This window comes from Morchella sextelata (assembly GCF_020137385.1).
Source record: "Morchella sextelata strain SCLS chromosome Unknown scls_9, whole genome shotgun sequence".
NCBI lineage: Eukaryota > Fungi > Ascomycota > Pezizomycetes > Pezizales > Morchellaceae > Morchella > Morchella sextelata.
The window spans coordinates 1,129,891-1,153,159 of NW_025408624.1; the positions used below are offsets into that span (position 1 = coordinate 1,129,891).

Genomic DNA, 23,269 nt, shown 5'->3' on the forward strand with positions numbered 1-23,269 from the left:
ACTTGAGTTGCATAACCGATTCTTAGAAGCCATTTGCTCTTTGTTCGCTTTGCCATTTTACTTTTAAAGTAAACTTCAGGGTTGAATCCCGCTAAAGCATACTCACGCTATATGTAATAATTGAACCGTCCCCGTGCTCCAGTATATAATGGAGAGTTTGAAAAAATATTTCATGATGTACGAATTATTCATTTGCTCAAGTCATATACTTATGAATCGGTGCAAGTCCAATGGATAGAATGCACGTTGGTCTATTTATACTGTGATTAAGGAACAGGAAATACATACTCGCAGTTCAAATGAGGCACACATGCATGCGTATCTCGTAAATACATGTAATCCAGAAACATTTATGTTCCTCACGTGCTCTATACCAGTAATGAAGTACCGAACAACGGACAAATAATAATTACTGGTGAGAGTGCTGCTCGGCATAAATTAAATATTGAGATGCTAACGCAAAAGTGTATGATGTCTGTGAAGCCTGTTCACTGGCATAAAGAAGGTTTCGGGGGAAGCTGGCGCCATGCTTAATCATCAAACGATCTTACTGAGTGATACTTTGTGCAACTGCCATACGTTCTTCATTTTACGCATACTAGCTGTACTATTTGGAACTCCACCTCGGATAACTGTTTCAATGTCACTTTATTTTTCCCTCGTGAACCCGGATCCATCCGCCGCAAGCACAATTTCTCCAGCAGCAATGGGTTCCGGAAGCAGTAAACCAACAGAGCACGTCTTTTACGGGTATGTCTGCGTTTTCTAATTGCTTAAAGTAATGAAATACCGCTAACAGGATAGTAGCGAGACGCCTGTGCGATTTTCAAACGATCTCGTCGAGTCGTTGCAGTCCTCCTCCGAGGTTGACCCCCACCCTCTCCCGTGGGCAAAATGATCATAAAAGTCTAACTTAATGATCACCGATAGACCGACTCCACTCGCGAGAAAACCCTCGAACTACACATCCAGTCCCGTGTCGAGTCTGAGCTCCAACGCCTCCAGCAGCGCGAATCGCAGATTCTCAACGACCTTGAGGAGAAGCTTACGGCCGAAGACAAGAAGCATGGCGGCGTAGAAAAAAACCCTGGGAGGGAGAAGGTCCAGGCAGAGCTAGATGCGCTGAGGCAAAGACTGAACGGTATCCCGAAGGTGCATGAGCTGGACAAAGATGTGGAGAAAGCCAGGGACAATGTTATTAAATGCTTGCGATCAAAGTATGGATCCCTGCTTTTGTCTTTCTCGAAATCATTTGGGGAGTTCCTCTGAGAGTATGGACTAATCTCAGCATTAGTGACCGGACACCTCTGGACTGCTACCAAGAGGTAGAGGAGTTTAAAGCCCAGACCCGAAGACTAGAGAGGGAATTTGTTGTAAGGACAGTTGGTAGAGATTTCCCGGCAGGTCACTAGACAGGTTTGAGATGTAGATAAACGTTTTCGGGTGGAATTAGAGCAATATCAAAAGCATGTTTTCCTTTTAATTAACATTTACTCGGTGAAAGTTAAGGTTTAGTCATTTGAAATGTCTAGCTATGGGTATTGAAATCTAGACCTATACTCAAGCTTAAAGCCTTTGTATCAATCTGGTTTTTTTCTTTGTTCACTTGTGTTGTATTCATCTAGGCACAATTACTAATACCTAGAGCTAATTCCAGGGTAGGAATCCCAAGACAAGATTCTTTGTTCTATTTTACCAAGTATATAAGTGCCTGTCACCCGTATAGCGCCCTGTTCATTGCCAATGGAGAAACCCACATACAAATCGAATGCGAGGGAGCTCCAGCAAGCCCTTCGACTTACCGACGATAAGATACTGGATGTAAGAAAAAATGTTATCCGGCTATACCAGTACATCAAGGAAGTTCTGGCACCCCCTGGCACAGACCCAGCTGTATATGTCGAATGGGATGCCCATACTATGATCAAGTCGTTTAACAAAATCAATGAGTACTCGACCTTCGATGAGGATGATTCGATTCGCTTTCGTTTTGCTGTTGGATTTGCCCAAGGAGGTCTTCAAGCCCAGGGCAAAAGATTTCCCAAATTGACTGCCGAATTGCATGCCAGGCTGAATGACTGGGGGACACTTAGATCTGAATTGGGAAGGATGGGAGATGATACTCCGAATAGTATCAAGGCTCAATCCACGGAAATATTCGAATTTACAGAGGAAATGATATTCAGCTGGAGAGAACTGAGGGAAGTCATTCATATTCCAGGTTTTGATAAGGGCCATCAAGTTTCATCTAGACCGGCTGCGGCTCGTTTAGCTCGGACACAAAGGGTGGTTTAATCGTAATACATGTATTTGATTTATCCCTCACAAAGGTGTCCCTATAGAGACCTACTTAAATTATTTGAAGGGATATTTATGAATAAATCTGATAGACCAACAAATACATATGACAGTTACACTGCATCTGCACAATGGACATATTATGATTATACTTAGTATGTATTAACAATGATTTGTGGTTGAATCACTTAAGTACATGTATACATGTATACACACATGAGCATGACGTACAAGTACCTTATACGAAAACCTGGACGTAAATACTACATAAGCATTGTCCACATCCTAATATTCCGTGACTTTGGTATTAATATATATATACATAATGTGTTTTCCAGAGAGTATTCTACCTACCCAGAACGAATGTAGTTGCAGTAGAGTATTATGATACAAATTGAGAGTAGAGATATAATATCAGACCCATGAATCCACAGACTCCGCCAGTGATAAGATTCCCTAAATAGCTCAAAACACCCGTCTAGATTTTATGCAAGGTTATGAAATAGATGCCCTGTACAGAAATACTCTAAGGTTTGTCTTACAAGCTCCTCGGCTCAAAGGTTTCCTCGTAGCATTGTACCACATCGCCCACTTGAAAGTCACCCCAACCCTCGAACCCAATCCCGCATTCCGTTCCCTTCCTCATCTCTGTCACATCTTTCTTGACATTTTTCAAACTTTCCAACAACCCCTCGAAAATAGTCTCCCCATCCCTGAGAACTCTAACTTTGCTGTTCTTCGTGACTATACCTGTTTTTACCTTACAACCCGCAACAGGTTTGTATACCTTCGCTTTAATGTTATAACTAAACACTACTTCGATATCCGCCTCTCCAGTAATCTTGGTAATTACGGTTGGTGATAGGCGATCCGAGAGTACCCGTTTGGCATCTTCAATAAGATGATAAATGACATTATGTACGAGTATCGTCACACCTTTATTACGTGCGTAAACGATAATCTCGGGATCAGGCGTGAGGTTGAAGCAAAGAATGTATCCTATGAACAATTGATTCAGTCATGAGAACTCACTCGATGCACAAGTAGAACAGTGAATAAATCATACCATCGATAGCTGCTGCATAGTCAACATCAAACTCGCTCACATTTCCAAAGTTACTTCGGACGACCTTCGCCCTAACTTCGTCATTCCCAAGTTCTTCAACCGAAGCAACTACTGCCTCAACCGATCCACCAACATCACCCTTGACGACAAACCCAACCTCTTGGCATTTTGACTGAGCGGCAACCTCTTTCTTGGAAGTCTTCTCCCACGCAAGCACTGCAGCATCAGGGTCCTCTTTTTTCTCAATAGCTTCCTCTCTGATCGTAGCTTCCATCTCTTCCATCTCTCTGTGCAAACGCCTCTTTTCATTGATTGCTTCCATATCAGCCGCTTGGCGAAGCCGTTCAGCCCTTTCGATACGAAATTCGATCACATCTTTGGCCTTTGCTTCGCTATCTGCCTGTATTGCGAGCTTTCCTGCTTCAGGCTGATCTTTCCAACCCAAAACTTGTATAGGGGTTCCGGGTGTAGCGAATTCTACTTCGACGCCACGTTCGTTGATGAGTTGACGGACCTTGGCCCAAGTAGTACCCGCGACAATAGAATCGCCTAATCGAAGCGTCCCTCTCCGAACTAATACAGTTGCAATATGCCCGCCTCGCTGAGTACCAGCTTCAAGAACCCAACCTTCGCAAGGGCCATCCACCTCTGCCCGCATATCCAGAACTTCGCTAAGGGTAATGGCCGCCTCCGCTAAATCGTCCATGCCCTGCCCAGTCTTCGCGGATACACATACGACCTGTGTATCGCCACCATAGTCTTCCACATCAACACCGTATCTAGCAAGATCCTGTTTTACCTTTTCGACATCCGCGTCCTCCTTGTCAATTTTATTTGCCGCTACAATTATGGGAACGTTTGCAGCCCTCGCATGTTTGATCGCCTCTATCGTCTGTGGCATCACAGAGTCATCGGCAGCAACTACGAGAATGACAATATCAGTAACATTTGCTCCCCGCTCTCGCATAGTCAAAAAAGCTGCGTGGCCGGGAGTATCAAGGAAAGTGATGTTTTCCCCAGTAGACATATTCACTGAGAAGGCACCAATGTGTTGCGTGATACCTCCGTGCTCAGTAGCAGCAACAGATGCTTTTCGGAGCCAGTCCAAGAGCGATGTTTTGCCGTGGTCGACATGACCCATTATAGTGACGACCGGGGGACGTTGTGGGAGTATAGAACGGTCTTCTGGCGGGGGTCTGTATAATGTTAAAAACCTGCCCTTCCATTGATGACTATTATGACGATCTTACCGTGGAAGTAAGTCGCGCTCTTTGCTATTGTCAATGATCGGCTCATAATTAAACTCTTGAGCAATAAGACCCGCTGTTTCCGCGTTCAAAATGTGATCATGGCTCACTTCAGTGAAGCCCATCTGCTCCATCTGCAGTGTGAAATCTTCCAGCCTGACCTTCAACGCTTTTGCTAGATTTGGTATACTGATATATTCCGGAAGATACAGGGGTATCATTTTTGGAGCATATTCCTTTTTCTCTCGTTTCTTGGCCTTCTTAGCGGCTTTCTTGTCTTTACGCGATAGTACTTCTCCTTCCTCTAATATTGCAGATTCAAAATCATCGTAAAGAAGCCTGTTTTGCGACTTATCTCGAGATCTCCCCGCTCGTCGTTTCTGATAATCATTGAGAGTAACTTCTAAAGGTCGAGTGATGGTTTCTTCTTGAGCGAGGGACTCCGATTTTTTGACTTCTGATTCATCTCTATTGCCAGCATTCCATGTTTGTTGCTTTGGAACATAGGTCTCGCTGAATGATGGAGTTCCCGGATTATACCCGTCCCTTGGGGCGTATCCACCCCCCGAGGCAAATGGATCTCTTTGTGCGTATCTATCTTTTGATGTATATTCTCTTGGGGCATATCCTCTCGCAGTATATGGTTCTCTCGGGGTATATTCTCTCGCGATACTCGGCTCTCTCGGGATATATTCTCTCACAGTAGCTGTACCCCTCGGATTGTATCCATCTCCTCGATTGTACCCGCCCCGGCTGTAACCCTCTCTTGGAGCGTATCCATCTTGTTGAGAAGGAGTGGTCCTCCCTGGCATTGGAGGGCGTGCTTGTCGATTAAAACCTTGGTAGCCACCTCGAACTATGCTACCTCCTTCCTGATTTTGCGCCACCCCTCCTCGTCCATATCCCTCAGTTGACCACCTATTGGATCCAGCATCCCTACGCCCCTCCTGTCCAGAAATACTCACGCGGTTGATTCTGGGAGGTGCGGGAGCGCCTTCATTCCTGGGCCAACTACTACCGCTATTTCGGGGGGGCGCAAAAGATGAGAGGATTGCTCTGTCTATCCCAGAACTCCCCGATGTAACCGAATTAGATGGATCCCATTTGTTCTCCCTTATAGCCGTCGGAAGTTTTTTTGTAAATCCTGCATATCCTTTATAACGTTCTCCAGTGGATCCGGCTTGTTCTCCTTCCAATCTCGGGCCGGTGGTATGAAGTTGTCGGAATAGCAACCGTTGGTTACGGGCTGAGGAATTCCGTACTGCACAGAAAACGCATAGCGGTAGTCCGGAAGGCGTCTAAATCACACCATTAGCAAAACCAAAGCCTCAAAACTCTAGATTTCTCAAGTCAATTGAGGTAAAATTGGTGAAATACCAATGAAGTCCTTGAGTTTTTGAGCATTATCAGCGGAGAAAGGCGGTGGGACAATCGATATCCTGAGGTTGAAACAAACAGCCGTTTGCCACTGTTCCAAAATTTCTGACAACGTATGTACATATCTTATCTTATCTTAGAATCTTATCTATATATCATGTGGTTCGTCTCCAAGGGTGAAAGATGAGTCATGTGTATAAGTGGAACTAGGCCGAACATGTAAACTACTGTCTTCTTTGGCTACATAATGCCTTTGTTCAGCTGGCTTGCACTGAAGCGCACTGCTTCAACTCCATCGCCTTACTAAGTCCAAGCGTTTTTCCACATCCCGTTATCCCCAAATTCCTCAAACTCACCCGCTGCTACCCCGAGAATTCCCTGTCTGTGGAGCCTTGCGTTTTCGTTGTTAGAGGGAAATCTTGCACACTGCCGCACGTTCCCAGTTATTCCGTCGAACGTCGTTCCCAGAAGAACTATCCGGTCTACAATCTACGCCGCCTGATCCAAAGCCCACATCTACCGGCAGCTGGGAGTACAATCCATCATGCCCGATCTCCAGGTTCAGCAGCAGCAGACAGAGCTTCAGTTGCGTGATGATCAGCATCAGCAAAATCAGCAACAACAACAACAACAGCAGCAGCAGCAGCCGCAGCAGCAGCAAGTACAACATCACCAGGGGTTCCAGCGTAAGTCTTCAATTCTCGACGACCCAAATGCTCCGTCGATTCCCGCACCTAACCAGAATGTACACCTTAATCCCCGGGCTGTATATTTGCGAGATCACGTTTCGATAGCGACTATTCACCCAGTCACTCATCCTAGCATGATCCCCGCTTCACTGATTGAGTTTCTACTCAATCAGTTCAATGAGGAGCTCGAGCGGGGTGATACGTGCCCGTTTGACCAGCCTATGGATATCGAGCAGTTCCAACAGTTCTGGTTCGGTACATTTGCTGCCGTAATGTTGATGGGTGGGAAAGAAGAGACCAATAACCTCCTTGAGGAACGGGATTGGGCAACTCAGTGCCTTGGTACCTTTTACGTCAAACCTAACTATCCAGGTAAGACAAGGTTAATATGAGAATCTGTTTCAAATACTGATTTTCTCTCCTACAAGGCCGCAGTTCGCATGTATGTAGTGGTGGGTTTTTGACTACGCATGCTTCTCGAGGGAAAGGCTGTGGAAAGCATATGGGAGAAGCATATCTTGAGTACGCACCGAAGCTTGTATGTGTTGCTTGGCTTATTTACTCAATCGGGTTCCGTGTTCCTCCACACTAACTGCTTTCTTCTTATCAGGGGTTCACCTACTCAATATTCAACTTAGTTTACGAAACAAATACAGCTTCTCTAAAGATTTGGGATGGGTTGGGTTTCAAGCGCATAGGAAAAGTTAAAGGTGCTGGCCGACTCCGTGGGCACTCTCAACCTATCGACGCCATCATTTATGGTCGGGACCTTAATGACGATGATGACTATGTCTCGGACGAACGTTTCGACAAGATCCGTTTCTACCTGGAAAAGGGCAAATACCCGCCCACAGCGGATCGCTCCGAAAAAAGCCGACTCCGCTCTGCTGCAACTCATTACAAGCTTGATAATGGCAGGTTAATGTTAAAGGACAAAGAAGTAATTTCTGACGGCCAAATGCAATACGAAATTGCCAGGTCAGTGCATTGCCAAGCACACGGTGGTATCAATAAGACCACCGCAAGCATTGCCGAAAAGTACCATTGGGTCCGCATCAAGGAAACTGTATCTCAGGTTATCAGGAATTGCGCCGAATGTAAAGAACATGCCAAGGCCCCTGTGGTTCGAGGAGAACGTTTCAGCAGTGAGCGCAGCCAGCCATCACCACAGCAGCAACAGATACAGAACCAGGAGGCCACCCGGGCTGCGAATATCGCACAGGCTGCGCAGATGGATATACCTGTTGACCCAGCCATGATGGAAGATGTGCAACATACACATCAGTTTGCTCCCGTTGCGAACATGAATCCTGCCTCTGAAGACCCCGCTGTTGCTGGACAGACCTCGCAGCACGCTGCAGCGGTCGCAGCAGCCCGGGCGGCACTTAGCGAAGGAGATGCACTAACGGAGGAAGATAGAACCATGCGGGATCGTCATCTTATGGAGACTCTGATGGCAGAAATGAAAAGAGAACCTGTCACTGAAGCCGCAGTAGTGGCCTACCAGGAAACTGACGTTGAGCGCGAAGTAGAGAGGCAGCTACAGGCAGGGATGGAAATCGAGCGATAGAGCACTACGCAAATAATTTTATAATAGCGACAGGACCATGGGAGAGTATTGATTGACGATTGCACGGATGGTGGCTTTTTGTTATCTGTTTTTTGTTTTTGTTTTCTGCTACAATTTAGTTGGTTTTATTTCCTGCGATGGGCCTCATGGTGTCCAATGGTTTGATTTCCCTATGCATTTAGTCAAGGTGAGATGTTTTCCTCTTACATATTGCTTCGGACTACTGGCCTCTTTGGGCCCGGGGTCTTTCATTACTTTATATTGTCTACTTCTCCTTCCTTTCCCTTGTCTTTCTAACTGTAAGGTTGAGATCCCTTTATATCATTTCCCAGTCCTTTCTTCATATATGTCTTTTGGGTTGCATCAATCATATATTGTCTATTGCGATTTAGGCCCTTCAACAGGCTGTAATTGTGCATAGAGGTTGTAGGAAGTAATGCATGTAGTAACAATAGATATTCTTCGAAAATATCGACTGGATTGGAGTATTTTGACTGCCGTTGCTGCAGAGGTTCGAACCTTCTAATTGGTGTAATTACTCCTACAAGTTACAAAATTCTACGAAAAAACGACGTAGATTTTGTTTTTCCCTCACGAGCGTTGAGCGAATAGCACAGATAAGACCGCCGCATAGAAAAGTACATAGTAGCCAATAGGTCACTATGTTGTTATCGCATTGAAGTATGGGCATTGGATATAAGCACCATCGCTCTTAAGGAGGTATAGTATGTAGCGATGATTGTTGTCCAGGCACAGCATTGATGAGCTTCGACCAGACATGAGATCACCGCTGCCTCGCTGGATCGCGAAATCCAACGAGGCAGTTGGTCAATCTTCCCCCCATTTTCCCCTCCGAAGTTCCGTAAGATTCGAGGACAACAGAGTGAATATGAGGGGTGGTTTTTTGTAACAGGGAGAGGAAGAAGAGCACGAGAGAAGACGCGATTTTATACTCGCAGTGGTTGGTCGTGGCTGGGCGCTTGGAAGGGCTAGGGGGGGGTGCGGTTTTCTCCGGGATTGGCCGCCGAGGAGGCAGAAAGTATGAGGAAAGGATTGTATGAGCATAGACATAACTAAATGGGTTCAAAGACTTGAGGAAATACATGTAGTTATTGAGCGGGAAATTGTATGCAAAAATGTCTGAAAGGAATTCTATCCATCCCTACAGTACTGTATGTTTGCAATGCCAGGTCTGAGGTAGACATACAATCCGTGGATATTTGAGCCCCTCCAACACTGCCCACCAACTGCGTCTCCTTCAGGGTACCCCTCTAAACTTCTTACGCGCTCCACGAACAACCACTAGCAAATCGGATATTTTGCTTTCAAAACCAACCAAACGCTACATACAGAAACTTTCAAAATGGCCCCAGGAGCACCCCGTGGAAAGAGAAAGGTAGTCCGTGGCCGTAAGTTCCCATTCACCACAGTACGCATAGCTTAACTACAATACAATAATGTTTAACCACCCCCCCTCCCCCCAGGTGGCCGTGACTTCTCGAGAAACCTCCAACCCCTCGACCGCGAAGAAGGTTCCGGCGAAATCGAGGGCATGTGGGCTGTACTTATCCCCGTCTACTCTACGCCCCGTTCCCCATTCTGACACCCGAACAGGACCCCCGCGACCCCAAACCCGCCGTCGAGTCCTCTTCCGAAGAGGAAGAGTCTGACGACGACGACGATGAACCCGTCAACAAAGCTGAGATGACCCGCGAAGAACGTAAAGCCGCCGACAAGGCTCGCAAAGCCGCCGCCCTTGCCCGTAAAGCTGCTTCCGCGCCCGAGCCAGGCGATCTCCCGTCCGGCTCCGAGGATGAGGACGATGAGCCTGCACCAGTTGTCAAGAAGAAGGCGCCTATCGCGGTAGCGAACCCTAACGCTGCGGGAGTTGTGGACTCGGCACTGAACAGGAAGGAGAGGGAGGCGGTTGAGGCCGCTGCCGCAAAGGAGAGGTATTGGAAGTTGCAGGAGCAGGGAAAGACGGATCAGGCCAGGGCGGATATGGCTAGGTTGGCCATTATTAGACAGGAAAGAGATGAGAAAGCGAGGCAGAGGAAAGCCGGTATGCTATAATACCCAATATCTCTTTCTCTATTCTACTATTTTTAGTGATGGGACGCTAACTAACTGGCGTGGTGCAGAACTCGAAGAGAGGAAGGCAGCGGCAGAGGCAAAAGCTTCTTCGTCTGGCCGAAGAAAATAGCCTTTTTCTGTCTTATTTAGTTTTTTTTTTGTTCACTTTTCGTCGGCAACTCGAGATGAATTTTCTGAGTTTGCTTGCCTGTGTCTCCCGCGCGTGTGCTGGGTCCAGGTCCCTTTAGCTACATGTAGTTTATACAGATGCGATCGCGGCGTTAGCTGATACAAATACAAATACCATTCTCGAGATCTCCTTGATATCGTAAATACTTTTACTGTTTATATTTGAATATGTCATCCAAAATCCCTTAGGAGAGAAGTCAGAATAAAGAGGTGTCCGCCACTGTTTCCCCACCAAAGTATGAACTATAACCCTCTTCGGACTGTGATCTATTTAATGTATTTCAGTCGTCCTTGTGATTTTAACCCGCAAGATCACTCGATATAATGACGCCTTGACCATTAAGGAATCCCAAGGGCCAGAAAACTCCGAGGGAGCGATTGTGCATAGAAACAGAGCACCCGATTAACTAAAACCCGTTGACAGTAGCATAGCTTTCAAAAAGCCAGATGGAAAAGTGGCTTTTATTGTCATCAGCTGCCGTAGTCCGGTTCTTTCATTTTTTTTTTTAACTTTGAAAAGAGGGAGTCCGGGTTCGGGGGCCACCAGACTGGATCCTCAAACCCTAAGGTGTCCGAGTGATATCGTATGATTCCCACATCAACCTTAAGCTGCTAGCTGCTAGCTGCTCTGGCCACCGCCTCCCGCCCCTAAACCAGGCCAGAGCTTAGTATCTAAGATGCTTATGGGATGGCCAAGTACTGCACACTCGACCGTGTCACTAGAGGTTTCTATTCCTACCACTCTTGTAGAGAGGATAAGAACCGAGGCACGCCGCGCACACATTATCAGTCAAAGCCAGCTGCGGAAAACTATCAGCCGAACATGCTCCGGATTAAGAACGCTCTGTATGCCTGACCCCATGTACGCTTACCCTCATGTATAGATACAACTCTTGAGATTAAAGCGACTTCAAGCAACATAGAGGCTAGTTGGCCAATCAAGGTAATCATAATATATCCTAAGGCTCGTCAATATCGTTGGAAGAAGAATTTCTGACGTTGGGCGAGAGGTGGATACAGATGCGATAAAGGGACTCATAGAATTCTAGAAAGATCTATTGATACGTATATATAGTATTAGGGGTTAAACATGCTTGAACTTTCAGAATCAAGAAAACAATCAAGTTGCATCTTCAACTACATACACTGACAAACATTCGGGTTCAATGGTATCGATCTTACCCTATGTATAAACGACTTTGAGTCAGATCTAGAGAGAAAGGAAACAAACATGATATTTACAAGAGTCCTTGTCTATGATCTGAACCGTACCAAGGAAGTCTAACACTTCAGTCTACGTTCGAGAACATATAGAGAAAAGTAAAGAAGGTAATGATAGGACGCAAGAAAGACCGTAGCGCAACAGATAAAAGGAGAAAATACTGAGGGTGGGCGGTGCGAAAGGCAACTGGATTCTTATCCAAGATACCTCATTCACCTACACATGTACCCCAGCTTACCCATATTGCTCAAGCAGCTTAATCTTCTTCTTCGCTCTCCTCACCCTCCTCTTCCTCTTCGTCATCGTCATCGTGCAAGCCTCCAGTCCTCTTCACCTCACTTGCCCCATCGATCAATTCGCGATATTCCTCATAGCTCACTGTCGCCTTAGTACCTTTATACCTAACTACGTTCAACTTGACTTTCTCCCACTCCTCCTTTCTACCAGTCCACCCTGCTTTTCTCATCAAGCTCGCTACAGTCTCTTCCTTTGTCCACCCTTGTTCAACAGGCACATCGGGTAAATAAGTAGCCCCCATCTTCCTCCCATGATAAACAAAACTTATCCTCAACCCGTGTGTCCCGAGTGTCCAGTCCATACTTGAGGAGGCAGCCTCGAAATCTGTGAGTAGTGTCACGCCACACTCAAGCGACGGAAGCTCTTTGAGCGAAACTGGAGAGAAACGTGTGTCATCAAGCGCTCTATAGGCCGGTGGCGTTAGTACTATACAATCTATGACTACCCAAAGAATCTATATCACCTACGCAGTAAGAGCATAGCTTTTGAGTCCGTACTCAAGAGGTTGAGCCTCAAATGTACCAATACAACCCCGGAGATTCTTGCTCCCAGATCTAGAGATCTTGTTCCAAGTCACGAACAGTGGCCTGTCGGGGTGTGGTGTAGCAGCCACTCCGTTTGTGTGTGTGCCGTTTGCTGTCCCATTAGAACTCACGCCGTTGGTACTGGAACTCCGCTGTTTATATAGAGCCTCGATTTGAGCAAGAGTGAGCGACTTGCGGTTCTCGAGGTGGGACGCGAGCGTTTCGAAGCAGAAGTGGCATTGGGGAACGGCGGCCATGGTTACGAGGGGTTTGCAAAGGAATGAGGATGGGAGACTGGGATAAGTGGGGTTTATCGGTTATTAATGACTTGTGGAAGCTTACATAGGTGTCGGCATAGGTCGGCAGGACCAGGCCAGGTATTCAATCAAACCGCCTCGTGCCTGCGCAGGAGGATCTGGATCTGCATGCATCTGAAATCACAGTGACCAGGAGAGACAACCCCGCTATTCATGGCTGAAATTCTGCCAATAGCTATCATGTGAATACCTACATACAGATCTAGGGAGGGGGGTATCGATAAGGAGGTCATCGCTCAGTCCGAACTGTGCTATTTTATTGAGTTTGCAGTTGGTGTGAAGCTCCAGCTGTTGCGAAGGTCCAGATGCACCATAATCCTTGTCTATGATACGTCATTAGTGATTGGATCACCGTCTTTCACTCGCTCCATTATAATTAGCGCACGCTAATTATAATAGTTTAGCAGCTCGACTGCATACGTTTACTTACATGTAGTACTGAATTGTCAAATTCCGAGATACGAGTGAATAAGGGATCCGGTACGCGAATTGTGGTATATCAAGCCGTACTGTAGTATTGTTCATGTCTCTAGATAACACCTCGTAGGAGGCATGATAATACACCAAGAATGCGACCATAAATACGGGGACACAACTACGTACTTACATGCCAAATACCTATTTGAGTTATAGGTGCGACCGGCGAGGATTTGGTATATTTCTTTGGTGCTAATGATTCCTGAAGCCCCGTTCATACTCAGTACCAGTGCGCGTAGCCAAGAAATACATGCACTCAAAGCTACATAAGTTCTTGGGGTACTGTGATCGTATAAACTTTTCAAGTCAGAATGCTATGATGTAGTGGTAACTAGAATATTTGCTAAATTATGAAGGTAAATAACTAAGATGTATAATAATGGGGGGGAAGTCCTTGAGCTTACATGTAGTAGGTACAATATTATCTAATATCTAACATGTACCGTTTTTTGAACTTTCTCGACAGCTGATTGGTCGAGAGCAAGGAACCCTAACCCACATAGCAACCAGCCTACCCCACCAAAATCTATCTACACCGCAACAAAAGGTCCCATAAATTGAATTAACCAAGGATAGCAGAATGTACATGGAGAGGGGGGGGGGGGGGCCGAAGGCCCATAAGTGTAGAGGGAGAGGGAAAGAGGTGGGGTGGGCCGAAATCGGGAAGGAAAGCTGAAAGTTAAGCAGAGAAGATGGCAAAGAAGCTGGCAAAGGAGCCGGCAGAGGAGCTGGCAGAGGAGCTGGGAGGAGAGCTGGAACCAACTGGGGATATCAAAAGTAACAACTCGCGGTCGCGAGGTGGATGGACCCCCTAGTGTTTATGAGTGATAAACGGTGATGCCACGACGCAAAGCTCAGCCAGTGGTTGTAGTTCAACTCTTGAAATACATTAAATGAATTATAAACGTTATGAAACCTAGAGATTTAATTTACTAAAAGTAAAAGAAAAATTATTTTTAAGCCTCTTACGAGGATAGCAAAATTCATGCTCTCGAAGATCTGTGGTTTTAGGGCTAGCCCTAAAACTTAGCGGCTAGGGAATTCTGCCCCTCCATGCATCTCCACCACCACGACCGCCGAACCTCAGAAAACATCAACCCCCGAAGCATTGCCCATCATGACCACTGATGCCACATCCCGCCCTCAGCACATTGAGGAGATTCTCTCTGGTCTCGACCGCTACAATCCGGAGACCGTGAGTACGTTCCAGGACTATGTTCAAAGCCAATGCGAGAACAGGACATACGACAACATGGCCAACTTGGCCTTGTTGAAGCTGTGAGTGTGAATATTTCATTTCTAAACTGATATTTCATTTTTGCACCTCTCGTGCGTTTCTGGTGGGATTACTATGATGAACATTATATAAACGTTTCCTATTACCTGAAGGGCGGAATGAACCCCTCCCATATTGAAGCGAATTTGGTTTTCTCTGAACTTCCACCAAAAACTCTATTTCCTCAATATAAATTTTCTACCTGCACCTTCAAGAATCACTACGCTAACTAAAATCCCACGATCCTCCCGTATTGCAGCTACCAGTTTAACCCTCATCTCACTCGTGACGAGACCATAACCAACATCCTCGTCAAGGCCCTCACCGTCTTCCCCTCCCCCGATTTCTCGCTCTGCCTACATCTTCTCCCACCCAACAGTCTCATTGAGCCCCCAATCGATTCATTCGCGGAGGCTGTACAGAAGTTGCACACCTTGTCAAACGCACTTGAGGAGGCCGATTACCCTCACTTCTGGGCAACCCTCGACAGCGATGATCTCTATGCCGATCTGGTCGCTGACTGCTCTGGTTTCGAAGAGCTTGTGAGGTTACGTATTGCTATGGCAGTTGCACAGGCCTTCAGAGAGATCAGCAGGGATACCTTGGAGAGTTACCTCAACGCGACAGGCGAGTTTTTTGACGGTTTTGTTAAGAACATTTGCCAGTGGACATTGGATGGTGACAAGGTCAAGATTCCTTTAAACAAGGAGAACGAGGCCATTACCACAGTAACAAGGGAGGTGGTCAAGATCGAACGTATGTTAAAGAGTCTAAAAAATTCCTACGCTTGCTGTATGGCTGCTGACGTCGTTACTTTTGACCGTCCAGAGTTTAGCAGAGTCTTTAAACGCGCGTACGAGCAGCCTTGCTGAAGTAGATTCGACGACTTTTCTATATTTCAAAAAGTTCTATGAAATTCTGCATGAACATAAACAAAAATGGGTCTGGGATCTGTGGGAGTTCGTGGAGTCACCTGGGGCGGAGGAAAACATTATAACTAATAGGAATCGAGCCGTAATTGGCCGGGAAATTTCTCCCTGTAGACTTTTTTTCCTTCGTTCTGGTGGCCGGTGGGATTCTGCTTTTTTATTTTTTTTCTTTCCTCTTTCTAAATGATCATTGTTCTGTTACCGATATCAGAGGTCTTCGCTGGCTTCAAAGCGTCTACAGTAAGAAAAAAAGAAACGGCCGATAAGTGCTTTCGCAAATGGAGAGAAATGATCGGCCTGAGTACTTCATAACTTCAGCTCCTTCAGGAAGTTAGCTTCTCCTATCAACGAACTTCCACCTTCTACTACGTTCTGTTCTTGAACAAGAGAAAGAAAAAGGCCTATCAAAATGTCTTAATTTCTAAAGGAGCGGAAAGATCCTACGCGTGCGGCCACAGGGACTGAGTCTGAGCCTGCCAGTAAAATGTCTTAGGTCAGAACCTCTTTTAAAGGGAATGTAGAAGGTTATATAATATTACTTTGGCATATTTCTGTATGGTGCAATTGGCCTTAAAAACCAGTTTTGTCATCTGAGGGGCTGAAGAAGTAGTTCGAGTTTAACTACAAGTATGGTCCAGCTAACGCTAAAGATTAACTTTTGAGTAAAGTATGTATACATGTAATGAGTTACATAGTTATGATGTGAGTGGGAAATATCCAGAGGCTTTTTATACCTAATTTAACTATTCTCATGACGTATGCGGTTTATCTATGCCCTCTCATTCATAACCTTGGCGGGTGAATATGTTGTTTTCTTGATCATTGACCACCGGCTCGAGCCATATCATGAGCCCGAAATAAAGTCTCACGCTCTACGAGCCTCGACTCTTAGATAGCCGAGCTAGCGCGAGCTTGATTTCAGGCTTTTGGAGTCAAAATCCAAAGTGTATAAGGAATCAGTCACACCCTAGTCAGGAAGAAAGAGGATTTAGGTCGCGCGTTATTCGGATTTTGAATTGTTAATTATTATGGAGGATCGATTAGTGTCGATGTCATTTAGTCACCTCCGCAAGTTCCGTAAAGTATAAGAAATCCCAGGGCACCACTCACTAGTGGAAGCATATCACGACAATAAGAAACAAGGCCGGTGATATGAGATGGATAAGATAGAGCGAATAATGCGTTTCAACTTAGCCATTTCCACACATACCTCTCGCCCTGGGTATATAAATATTATCCTACTTTCACCAGATTTAACCCATAGACTTATAAGCTTCCTGTTCTCGATCTATCCGGGCTCCCATCCTCACTGTCCCCCTGTCCATCAAATCCTAACAGTCCCAGTCCAACACCGAATACATCGTTACTCCACCCTACAAAGGTCTCCGCATCCCAGATAACTCCACCACTTGAAGGTCTTCGATTGCCGCTTAAGAAAGTGCTCTCGTAATAGCTCTCATATGCTTGTATGACCAGTTCCTATACCCAGTTAGTCACGTCTTTTACAAATACCAAGAGTGAGATCAATACCTGTACAGCGCCAACCAATGTTTCCCGAGTCCTTCCGTCTTCTATATACTCAACCAACTTTGCTCTCAACACCACTACCTCTCTTTCCACGGCAGCCCTAACTTCAGCCGCTGGATCAGCCCCCGCTGCTGCACGGATCCTGTTCGATGGGCCGTCAATCCCATTTGTCATGCGGTCCGCGAAGTGTTTAGTGAACTCTCCAATAACTGTCCGCAGCCTCGCGTCGAGCTCAACTTTGGCGTCTAACATGTTTTCGACCACTTTCGGCATTGCAGCACCCTTGACCAAGTTCAAGATACCAGTGCGTGAGAATATACCCTTCTCGCGCAGTTCCCAGAAGGAGCCCGCGAGTCCGGAGAAATCGATTTGAGTATCTGGTTTTACAAATTCTATGTCAAAAGTGACAATCTGTTCTTTCAAGAGTAGAAAATGGCGTATCAGAAATAAGTGCCCATCTGCAGGGGTCTTCTTCTGTGTTAGTTGTTGTGAAGCTCGGAGGAGCGAGATGGTTGTGAGGTGAACTATTGTATGCGCTAGATCATCGAATACGGTTGAATTGACGAGTCGATAGATCCGAGAGAGTAGCCAAATGCACTTGCGTAGTGTAGGGTACCAGCCTTTATACGCTGCTTCTGTATCGAACCCCCCATTACCGTTCGTACCAGCAGGGTCATCATGGCGGTCTATTATCTTTTGTGCGTTCGGACTCGCGGTCCCCTCTCTAGAGGGTGATTGAAACTTCGCGGGATAGTCTAGGTCTTCAGGTTTAGGTGTGAATCCTTCAATTTCATCGCGTATTATTGTCTGTGCACGGAAGACAATGCGAGATTGGGTATCGTGGAGAGTGGGCTGAATTATTTGGCCGAAGTCAAGCTGCGTACGATCGTAAGGCTCTGTATCTAGATCATCAATGTCTCGCATATAGCGAGTTTGGATTAATGTACAAAGTTCGCAGAGCTTTACTAGCTGCGTTTCGTGGATTATACGGGGTCGAAGATGATCATAGAGGGGTTCGCACAAAGATTCCAAGAAAGTACTATTATTAGGCCTATTAGCACCAGCCAGGCTTGAATGGGGTATATATAAACTTACTAGACCTCGCTGTCTCCTTGCTCTCCGGAGAAATATGCGTAGAATAGCTCAAATTCATCCATGCAGATACTCCTCACGAAACTGATCCCACTCCTTGCGAATGGTACCAGCTCCTTATTCTTTGTATTAGTTGGTGCTGACAGCTCAGTCATACGCTTGTAAATGATCGGTCCAATAAGCTTCTGTCGAACCGAAGCAAAGGAATGATAGCACTCGTTTAGTAATGACAAATACCTACATTTTTCTTAGATTTTAATTGACACCAAGATAAACCTTTAGAGAAGAAAATACATACTCCTCATGATCACACCTCTTCTCAATCTCACCCACCAACTCCCGCAGAAGAGGTGCATTGACCCTGAACTTTGCATATAACAGCGCACTTTGGGTTGTATCGTTCATCTGCCTTTCCTTGATTCTTCCTGTCACCTCATTTGAAACCTCACGTATACTACTCACGAAATAGTTTCGTATTAATGTGAGTGCACGAGTCATACATTGTCTAAACTTTGGCGCATAAGTCTCGACATCGTGAAAACCTTTATGAGCAGGATCGTCCATCCATGCAATACAATCATCCAATCGAACCAGCATCTCCCTAAACGCCGGGGTCTTCACAAAATCGCTTCCTGGGCGGGCAAGAAGACGAGTAATAGGTTCTAGCTCCGTGAAGGGATGTAATGCGGTTGATATAGAAGAAAGGAGCTTTTCTAAGTGAAATTGATGGGAAAGCAGGCTGGAACATGTTTCTTGAAAAGTGGAGGTTTGGGCGTGAACGGTGCGGAAAGAGGATTGGAGGGTATTCAAGAGAGAGAGAGTTGTATCTGTTGTAGATATGAGCGAGTTGCAGGTTGTGAGGTGCGACTGGAGGGTAGAGTGAAATAGTCTACGGGCTATTAACGGGTCGCCTTGTGGAATTGGGGGCTAGTAGGGGTAGTTACTGGTATTCACTATTGGAGCCTTGAAGGTCATCTTCAAATTGTTTATACCAATCTGCAAAGTCCAATTCATCCTTGATTTCTCGTGTTATAATTGAGCCCTTGTATGTCCCATTTGAAGCCTTATGTCCATATCTTGCGATCCTAGCACCCTCGAGATCATTCCGTGACTTTGGTCTTGGAGGAAGTTCCCGAACATCATGATTTACATCCCCCTTGATACCCGGTAATACAAATTTATCTTGCACTAGCACCCTAAGATCTCCATAGGATTTGGGTCTCCGCGGAATAGTGGCTATTGGGATTTCCGGGGCTGGATTTTTTTGTTGCTGCTCGGTAGACTTCTTTAAGAGATTCGAAGAAGTTCTTTCCTACAGAATACGCCAATCAGCCCAAAGAACCTTAATTCCTATAATTCACATACCAAAGATGGTCGAGCAGGGGATTGTTTCTTTATTGGTTCCTGCCGGCGCATTTTTGGAGCCTCAGGGACTGCCGGAGCTGAGTGCTGGTACCAATGATCCTCGAACATGGCTGTATTTGTAATGGAGAATTGTTCTAAAGCTTTCACAGGTGTTAGTTTGAAATATATTTGAGTTCGGTCAGCTATGAGTGGAGCTGTTTGAGCAGTTCTTTGGCGGGGTACTTTTTTGTGGAGTTCACGCGATGTGGTTTGAACTACTCGTGGTGCCGACAAGTGCTCGGATCATGTGACTGAGTTAAGCGGTGTAACCAAATCAGGCAGTAATTGTCGTGAGCTAAGGTAAATGCCAAGAACCAGCCTCAAGACGGCACCCAAGCCACTTGCAGAAAGCGCGAGTGATAGACTGTGATAAAGACAAGAACATCCTGTCCGTCGGAATGGAGGGGCCTCGTACTGCACCGTGTTTCCTCTCGAGCCGTATCGAATTTTTTTCTTTCTCGGAAACGATGTGAGGCTCCGCTTCGTTTCCTGGTAGTAAGTGGGTACATGTAGGGTTAGGGTTAGCATTTGTGTAACCGAATACTGATGTCATCCACGATTCACGAGAAAAAATCAAAAACTCCTAATCGAGTGCAGCACAAAGAAACTCATTCGTACATACGGGAATAAATTGACTCAGGTATCCCCTTTAAATTCTCTAGCTAGCCAGCAGCTGGACAACAACATCCTGACTGTCCATCTAGTAAACAATGTTCAAACAAACGACTTCAAGTCTCTGTTCGTTTTCGCGCGCTATTCCGGGGCGTATCTTGAGCACTAGGACCACACTCTGCAGAAATATCTCTACGGCGCGGACTGCGAAGCCTGTCATTTGGAAGGGTCCTCGTGCTCTCATTGCTACGGCGATTGTCGGCGGTTTTGTGGCCTACAAGCTGTCGACCGAACCGGTGATTAGGGCAGAGGGAATAGCTGTTGTTTCGCCAGCTGCAGCCGACCTGAAATCAAAGCTGAGCGCCCAGCATGTCCAGGTATGGAATACCACCAAAATGATTATCGTAACAATGTTGTTAAGATAATGTTGCCTTAAAGGTGAAAAATAGTTGGGAGCACCCAGGGGTGTATGCTTGGGGAAATAATGTGTATGTGTTCCCTATCCAGCCATCCAAGAGCATTTCTCATTTTCAAAAGTGGACGAGTAGTAGCTCCAGACTCGAATGAAGATCTCATCAAATCTCCTCGCCGTATTTCCGCATTCGACAATGTCCTTCTCCGTGACCTTAAGCTTGACCGCAACATCGGGGGTAAGGTAAACCCTTTCCGCCGCTGAATATCATCAGTCTCTTCTTCCTTCATATCATCGAATGTTATCAGTGTTTTCTCCTCCGTACAACTAACACCACTCTCTAGTCGCCGTAAACGAAAAGGGAGACATCCTTCAATGGGGAACTGGATATGCGCCGGATATCAAAGAGCCGGAGAAAACACTTACGGGAAAGGACATTGCCTCTGTTGAGATCTCGGGAGATAGGGTTTTTGGGCTTTCCAAAGATGGCAAAATCTACAGTTTGCCCATGTCAAAGAAAGATCAAACCGAATCTACGAAACTCTCCGAGTCGTCATGGATCCCCGGAGTATCTTCTGAATCTAAGATCTCATACCGGCTGCTCAAGCCCGAGCTAAGCTATTTCGAAAGGTTCTCTCAAACAATTCTTTTTAACTGAGTTCTAATTGAATTAATAATATTCCAGTATCTCTAAGATCACTTCAGGGCGAGACCACATTCTCATTCTCACCTCTTCCGGCCGTGTATTCTCTGCTGCTGCATCCTATCACTACCCCTCGAAAGGTGAACTTGGAATTCCCGGTCTCACTTTTGCTACCCGACCCAGGGACAAACCCTACGATACCTGTCATGAGATCACGCACCTCTCGGACTACAAAATTACCCAGATCGCCGCTGGAGACCACCACTCACTAGTTCTCGATGACGCAGGGCGGGTATTTTCATTTGGCGACAACACCAACGGCCAACTTGGGTTCCAGTATAACCCTGAGACGAACCACATTGAAGTACCAACACTACTCACGTTTCAGGGAATGTACGATACCAAGCAGATTTTGCCAAAAGTAAAGAGAATCGAAGCAGGAGGTGCAAACAGCTATTTCTGCGTTGATGCAGAGAACATTGTAAATGGGAAAGTGAGTGCGGACTTGTTTAGTTGTGGAACCGGTATCTTTGGAAATCTGGGCAATGGGAGGTGGACCCACGTTCAAGGAACGCCAACAAAAGTGAAGGCGTTGAGTGGGTTGTTTGAATGTAAGTTCCGCCGGGCGCAATTAGCCATATCGAGTGGTCATTAACAAGAATATATAGACAACGACAAGGCCAACAGTATAGTTCCCATCCGCCTGTCTTCCCTCTCCGTGGGTGCAACTCACATCTCGGCAACTATGCAAAATCTCACCAATGTCGAAGCCTCAACCTCTGCTACATCTCCCGCCCATGACGTCAACTTTGGTTCTGACGTTCTCTGGTGGGGCAACAACGAGTTCTACCAACTAGGCACTGGGAAAAGGAACAACACCAGCGTTCCTGTTTATATCCCCCCTCTCGAACCTATGGTTGCCGAAATGACGATTGACGAATCCTCCATGACCGGTAGTAGTAGCACGGGTGACCTGACCCGCAAGAGTGGAATTATTGGTGGGAAGGGGGATGAGGTTGGAAGTGCAAGATTTACAAGGAAAGACCAGGTTCACAGGTTCCAGGCAACACCGAAAAAGAAGGTCAACGTAAATGGGAGAAATGTCGAGATAGAGCAAAGAGTGGCCTGTGGAAGAGGTAACTCAGCGGTTTATTCGGCGGTTTAGTGAAAACTCAAAGTAAAGGGCTGTATTATAATGGTGGCATGGTGCTGCGAAATTTGTATATTTAAGTGAAACACTCTGCTTGTTATTTTTCAACTCGTTATTTCACAAGTTAATCATGAAATATCACTCGATCTGTTCGTACCTCAAGCATACCGCGCCGAGCACCCTCGTGTAAACAGGGACACCTTCCGCCTACGCAAAATCTTGATCCAATGATACCTGCCTACCTAGGAATATATATAGATAATAACTTTCCGCATGGGGCCTTGTTTGGGGCTGGTCAATGTACCCCTGGCGGTAAGCAATTCCCTGGTCTTGTCACGGGGCTGAAACACAACTTGAATCTGGAGTGCTTGGACACTTTTTATTTTCGCTACCAATGCTTTGGAATGTATCATGAATCCAAATAAACCTGGCTGCAGGCTCCCCACTGACTTGGATAATCCCTCAACGCAACAAACGAAAACCCCCCTTCGCTAGCGTACCAACAAACTCAAAAGAAGAAGAAAAAGCTTAGCACTTTCAAAGCACTACATGACCCAACCACAAGTTCATCGACCTCAGTTAAACACCATCCACTTCAGCCTCCCCCTAAACACCAGTATACAAAAGAAAAGAAAACGAGCGGGGGCGTTACACCCTGGGTATAATAAAAATAAAAATAAAAACCTCTCCAGTCAATCCGATCAGGGCCCTTCCTCTAAAGAACGAGTACTCATGCGCGTAGATCTAAGAAGGAAACTGTAGAAAACGAAAGCGCACAAAAAACATAACCAATACACTAAAAGCTATCCGCGGCCCATCGGGGGTTGGTCCTACCGAGAGGGGCTTAAGAAGAAAAGAAGAAGAAGATCAAAGAAACA

General features: G+C 46.0%; 9 protein-coding genes across 9 annotated transcripts; 6 read left to right on the top strand and 3 right to left on the bottom strand.

Moving 5' to 3' along the window:
- Positions 1-706: 706 nt before the first annotated feature.
- Positions 707-1,412, top strand: H6S33_012976 (uncharacterized protein; the record flags this gene model as incomplete). The annotated part of the gene is made up of 4 exons (XM_044844334.1): positions 707-750; positions 808-865; positions 931-1,217; positions 1,295-1,412. The coding sequence occupies 4 exons, from the start codon at positions 707-709 to the stop codon at positions 1,410-1,412; spliced, it is 507 nt and encodes a 168-aa protein (XP_044694685.1).
- A 331-nt stretch (positions 1,413-1,743) lies between these two features.
- On the top strand, positions 1,744-2,295 carry H6S33_012977 (uncharacterized protein; the record flags this gene model as incomplete). The annotated part of the gene is made up of 1 exon (XM_044844335.1): positions 1,744-2,295. One exon carries the CDS (start codon positions 1,744-1,746, stop codon positions 2,293-2,295), a length of 552 nt encoding a protein of 183 aa, XP_044694686.1.
- Positions 2,296-2,836: 541 nt separating this feature from the next.
- Positions 2,837-6,015, bottom strand: H6S33_012978 (uncharacterized protein; the record flags this gene model as incomplete). The annotated part of the gene is made up of 4 exons (XM_044844336.1): positions 2,837-3,297; positions 3,365-4,560; positions 4,615-5,909; positions 5,989-6,015. The coding sequence occupies 4 exons, from the start codon at positions 6,013-6,015 to the stop codon at positions 2,837-2,839; spliced, it is 2,979 nt and encodes a 992-aa protein (XP_044694687.1).
- Positions 6,016-6,532: 517 nt separating this feature from the next.
- On the top strand, positions 6,533-8,247 carry H6S33_012979 (uncharacterized protein; the record flags this gene model as incomplete). Its single annotated transcript, XM_044844338.1, has 3 exons — positions 6,533-7,049; positions 7,106-7,215; positions 7,288-8,247. 3 exons carry the CDS (start codon positions 6,533-6,535, stop codon positions 8,245-8,247), a joined length of 1,587 nt encoding a protein of 528 aa, XP_044694688.1.
- A 1,363-nt stretch (positions 8,248-9,610) lies between these two features.
- Positions 9,611-10,450, top strand: H6S33_012980 (uncharacterized protein; the record flags this gene model as incomplete). Its single annotated transcript, XM_044844339.1, has 4 exons — positions 9,611-9,656; positions 9,732-9,808; positions 9,862-10,309; positions 10,389-10,450. 4 exons carry the CDS (start codon positions 9,611-9,613, stop codon positions 10,448-10,450), a joined length of 633 nt encoding a protein of 210 aa, XP_044694689.1.
- A 1,537-nt stretch (positions 10,451-11,987) lies between these two features.
- On the bottom strand, positions 11,988-12,809 carry H6S33_012981 (uncharacterized protein; the record flags this gene model as incomplete). Its single annotated transcript, XM_044844340.1, has 2 exons — positions 11,988-12,432; positions 12,496-12,809. The coding sequence occupies 2 exons, from the start codon at positions 12,807-12,809 to the stop codon at positions 11,988-11,990; spliced, it is 759 nt and encodes a 252-aa protein (XP_044694690.1).
- A 1,654-nt stretch (positions 12,810-14,463) lies between these two features.
- On the top strand, positions 14,464-15,494 carry H6S33_012982 (uncharacterized protein; the record flags this gene model as incomplete). Its single annotated transcript, XM_044844341.1, has 3 exons — positions 14,464-14,624; positions 14,882-15,378; positions 15,451-15,494. 3 exons carry the CDS (start codon positions 14,464-14,466, stop codon positions 15,492-15,494), a joined length of 702 nt encoding a protein of 233 aa, XP_044694691.1.
- Positions 15,495-16,817: 1,323 nt separating this feature from the next.
- On the bottom strand, positions 16,818-19,643 carry H6S33_012983 (uncharacterized protein; the record flags this gene model as incomplete). The annotated part of the gene is made up of 8 exons (XM_044844342.1): positions 16,818-17,030; positions 17,082-18,117; positions 18,174-18,407; positions 18,469-18,584; positions 18,671-18,712; positions 18,762-19,059; positions 19,115-19,482; positions 19,536-19,643. 8 exons carry the CDS (start codon positions 19,641-19,643, stop codon positions 16,818-16,820), a joined length of 2,415 nt encoding a protein of 804 aa, XP_044694692.1.
- A 641-nt stretch (positions 19,644-20,284) lies between these two features.
- On the top strand, positions 20,285-22,406 carry H6S33_012984 (uncharacterized protein; the record flags this gene model as incomplete). The annotated part of the gene is made up of 6 exons (XM_044844343.1): positions 20,285-20,563; positions 20,625-20,674; positions 20,724-20,836; positions 20,943-21,228; positions 21,284-21,852; positions 21,910-22,406. The coding sequence occupies 6 exons, from the start codon at positions 20,285-20,287 to the stop codon at positions 22,404-22,406; spliced, it is 1,794 nt and encodes a 597-aa protein (XP_044694693.1).
- Positions 22,407-23,269: the final 863 nt, after the last annotated feature.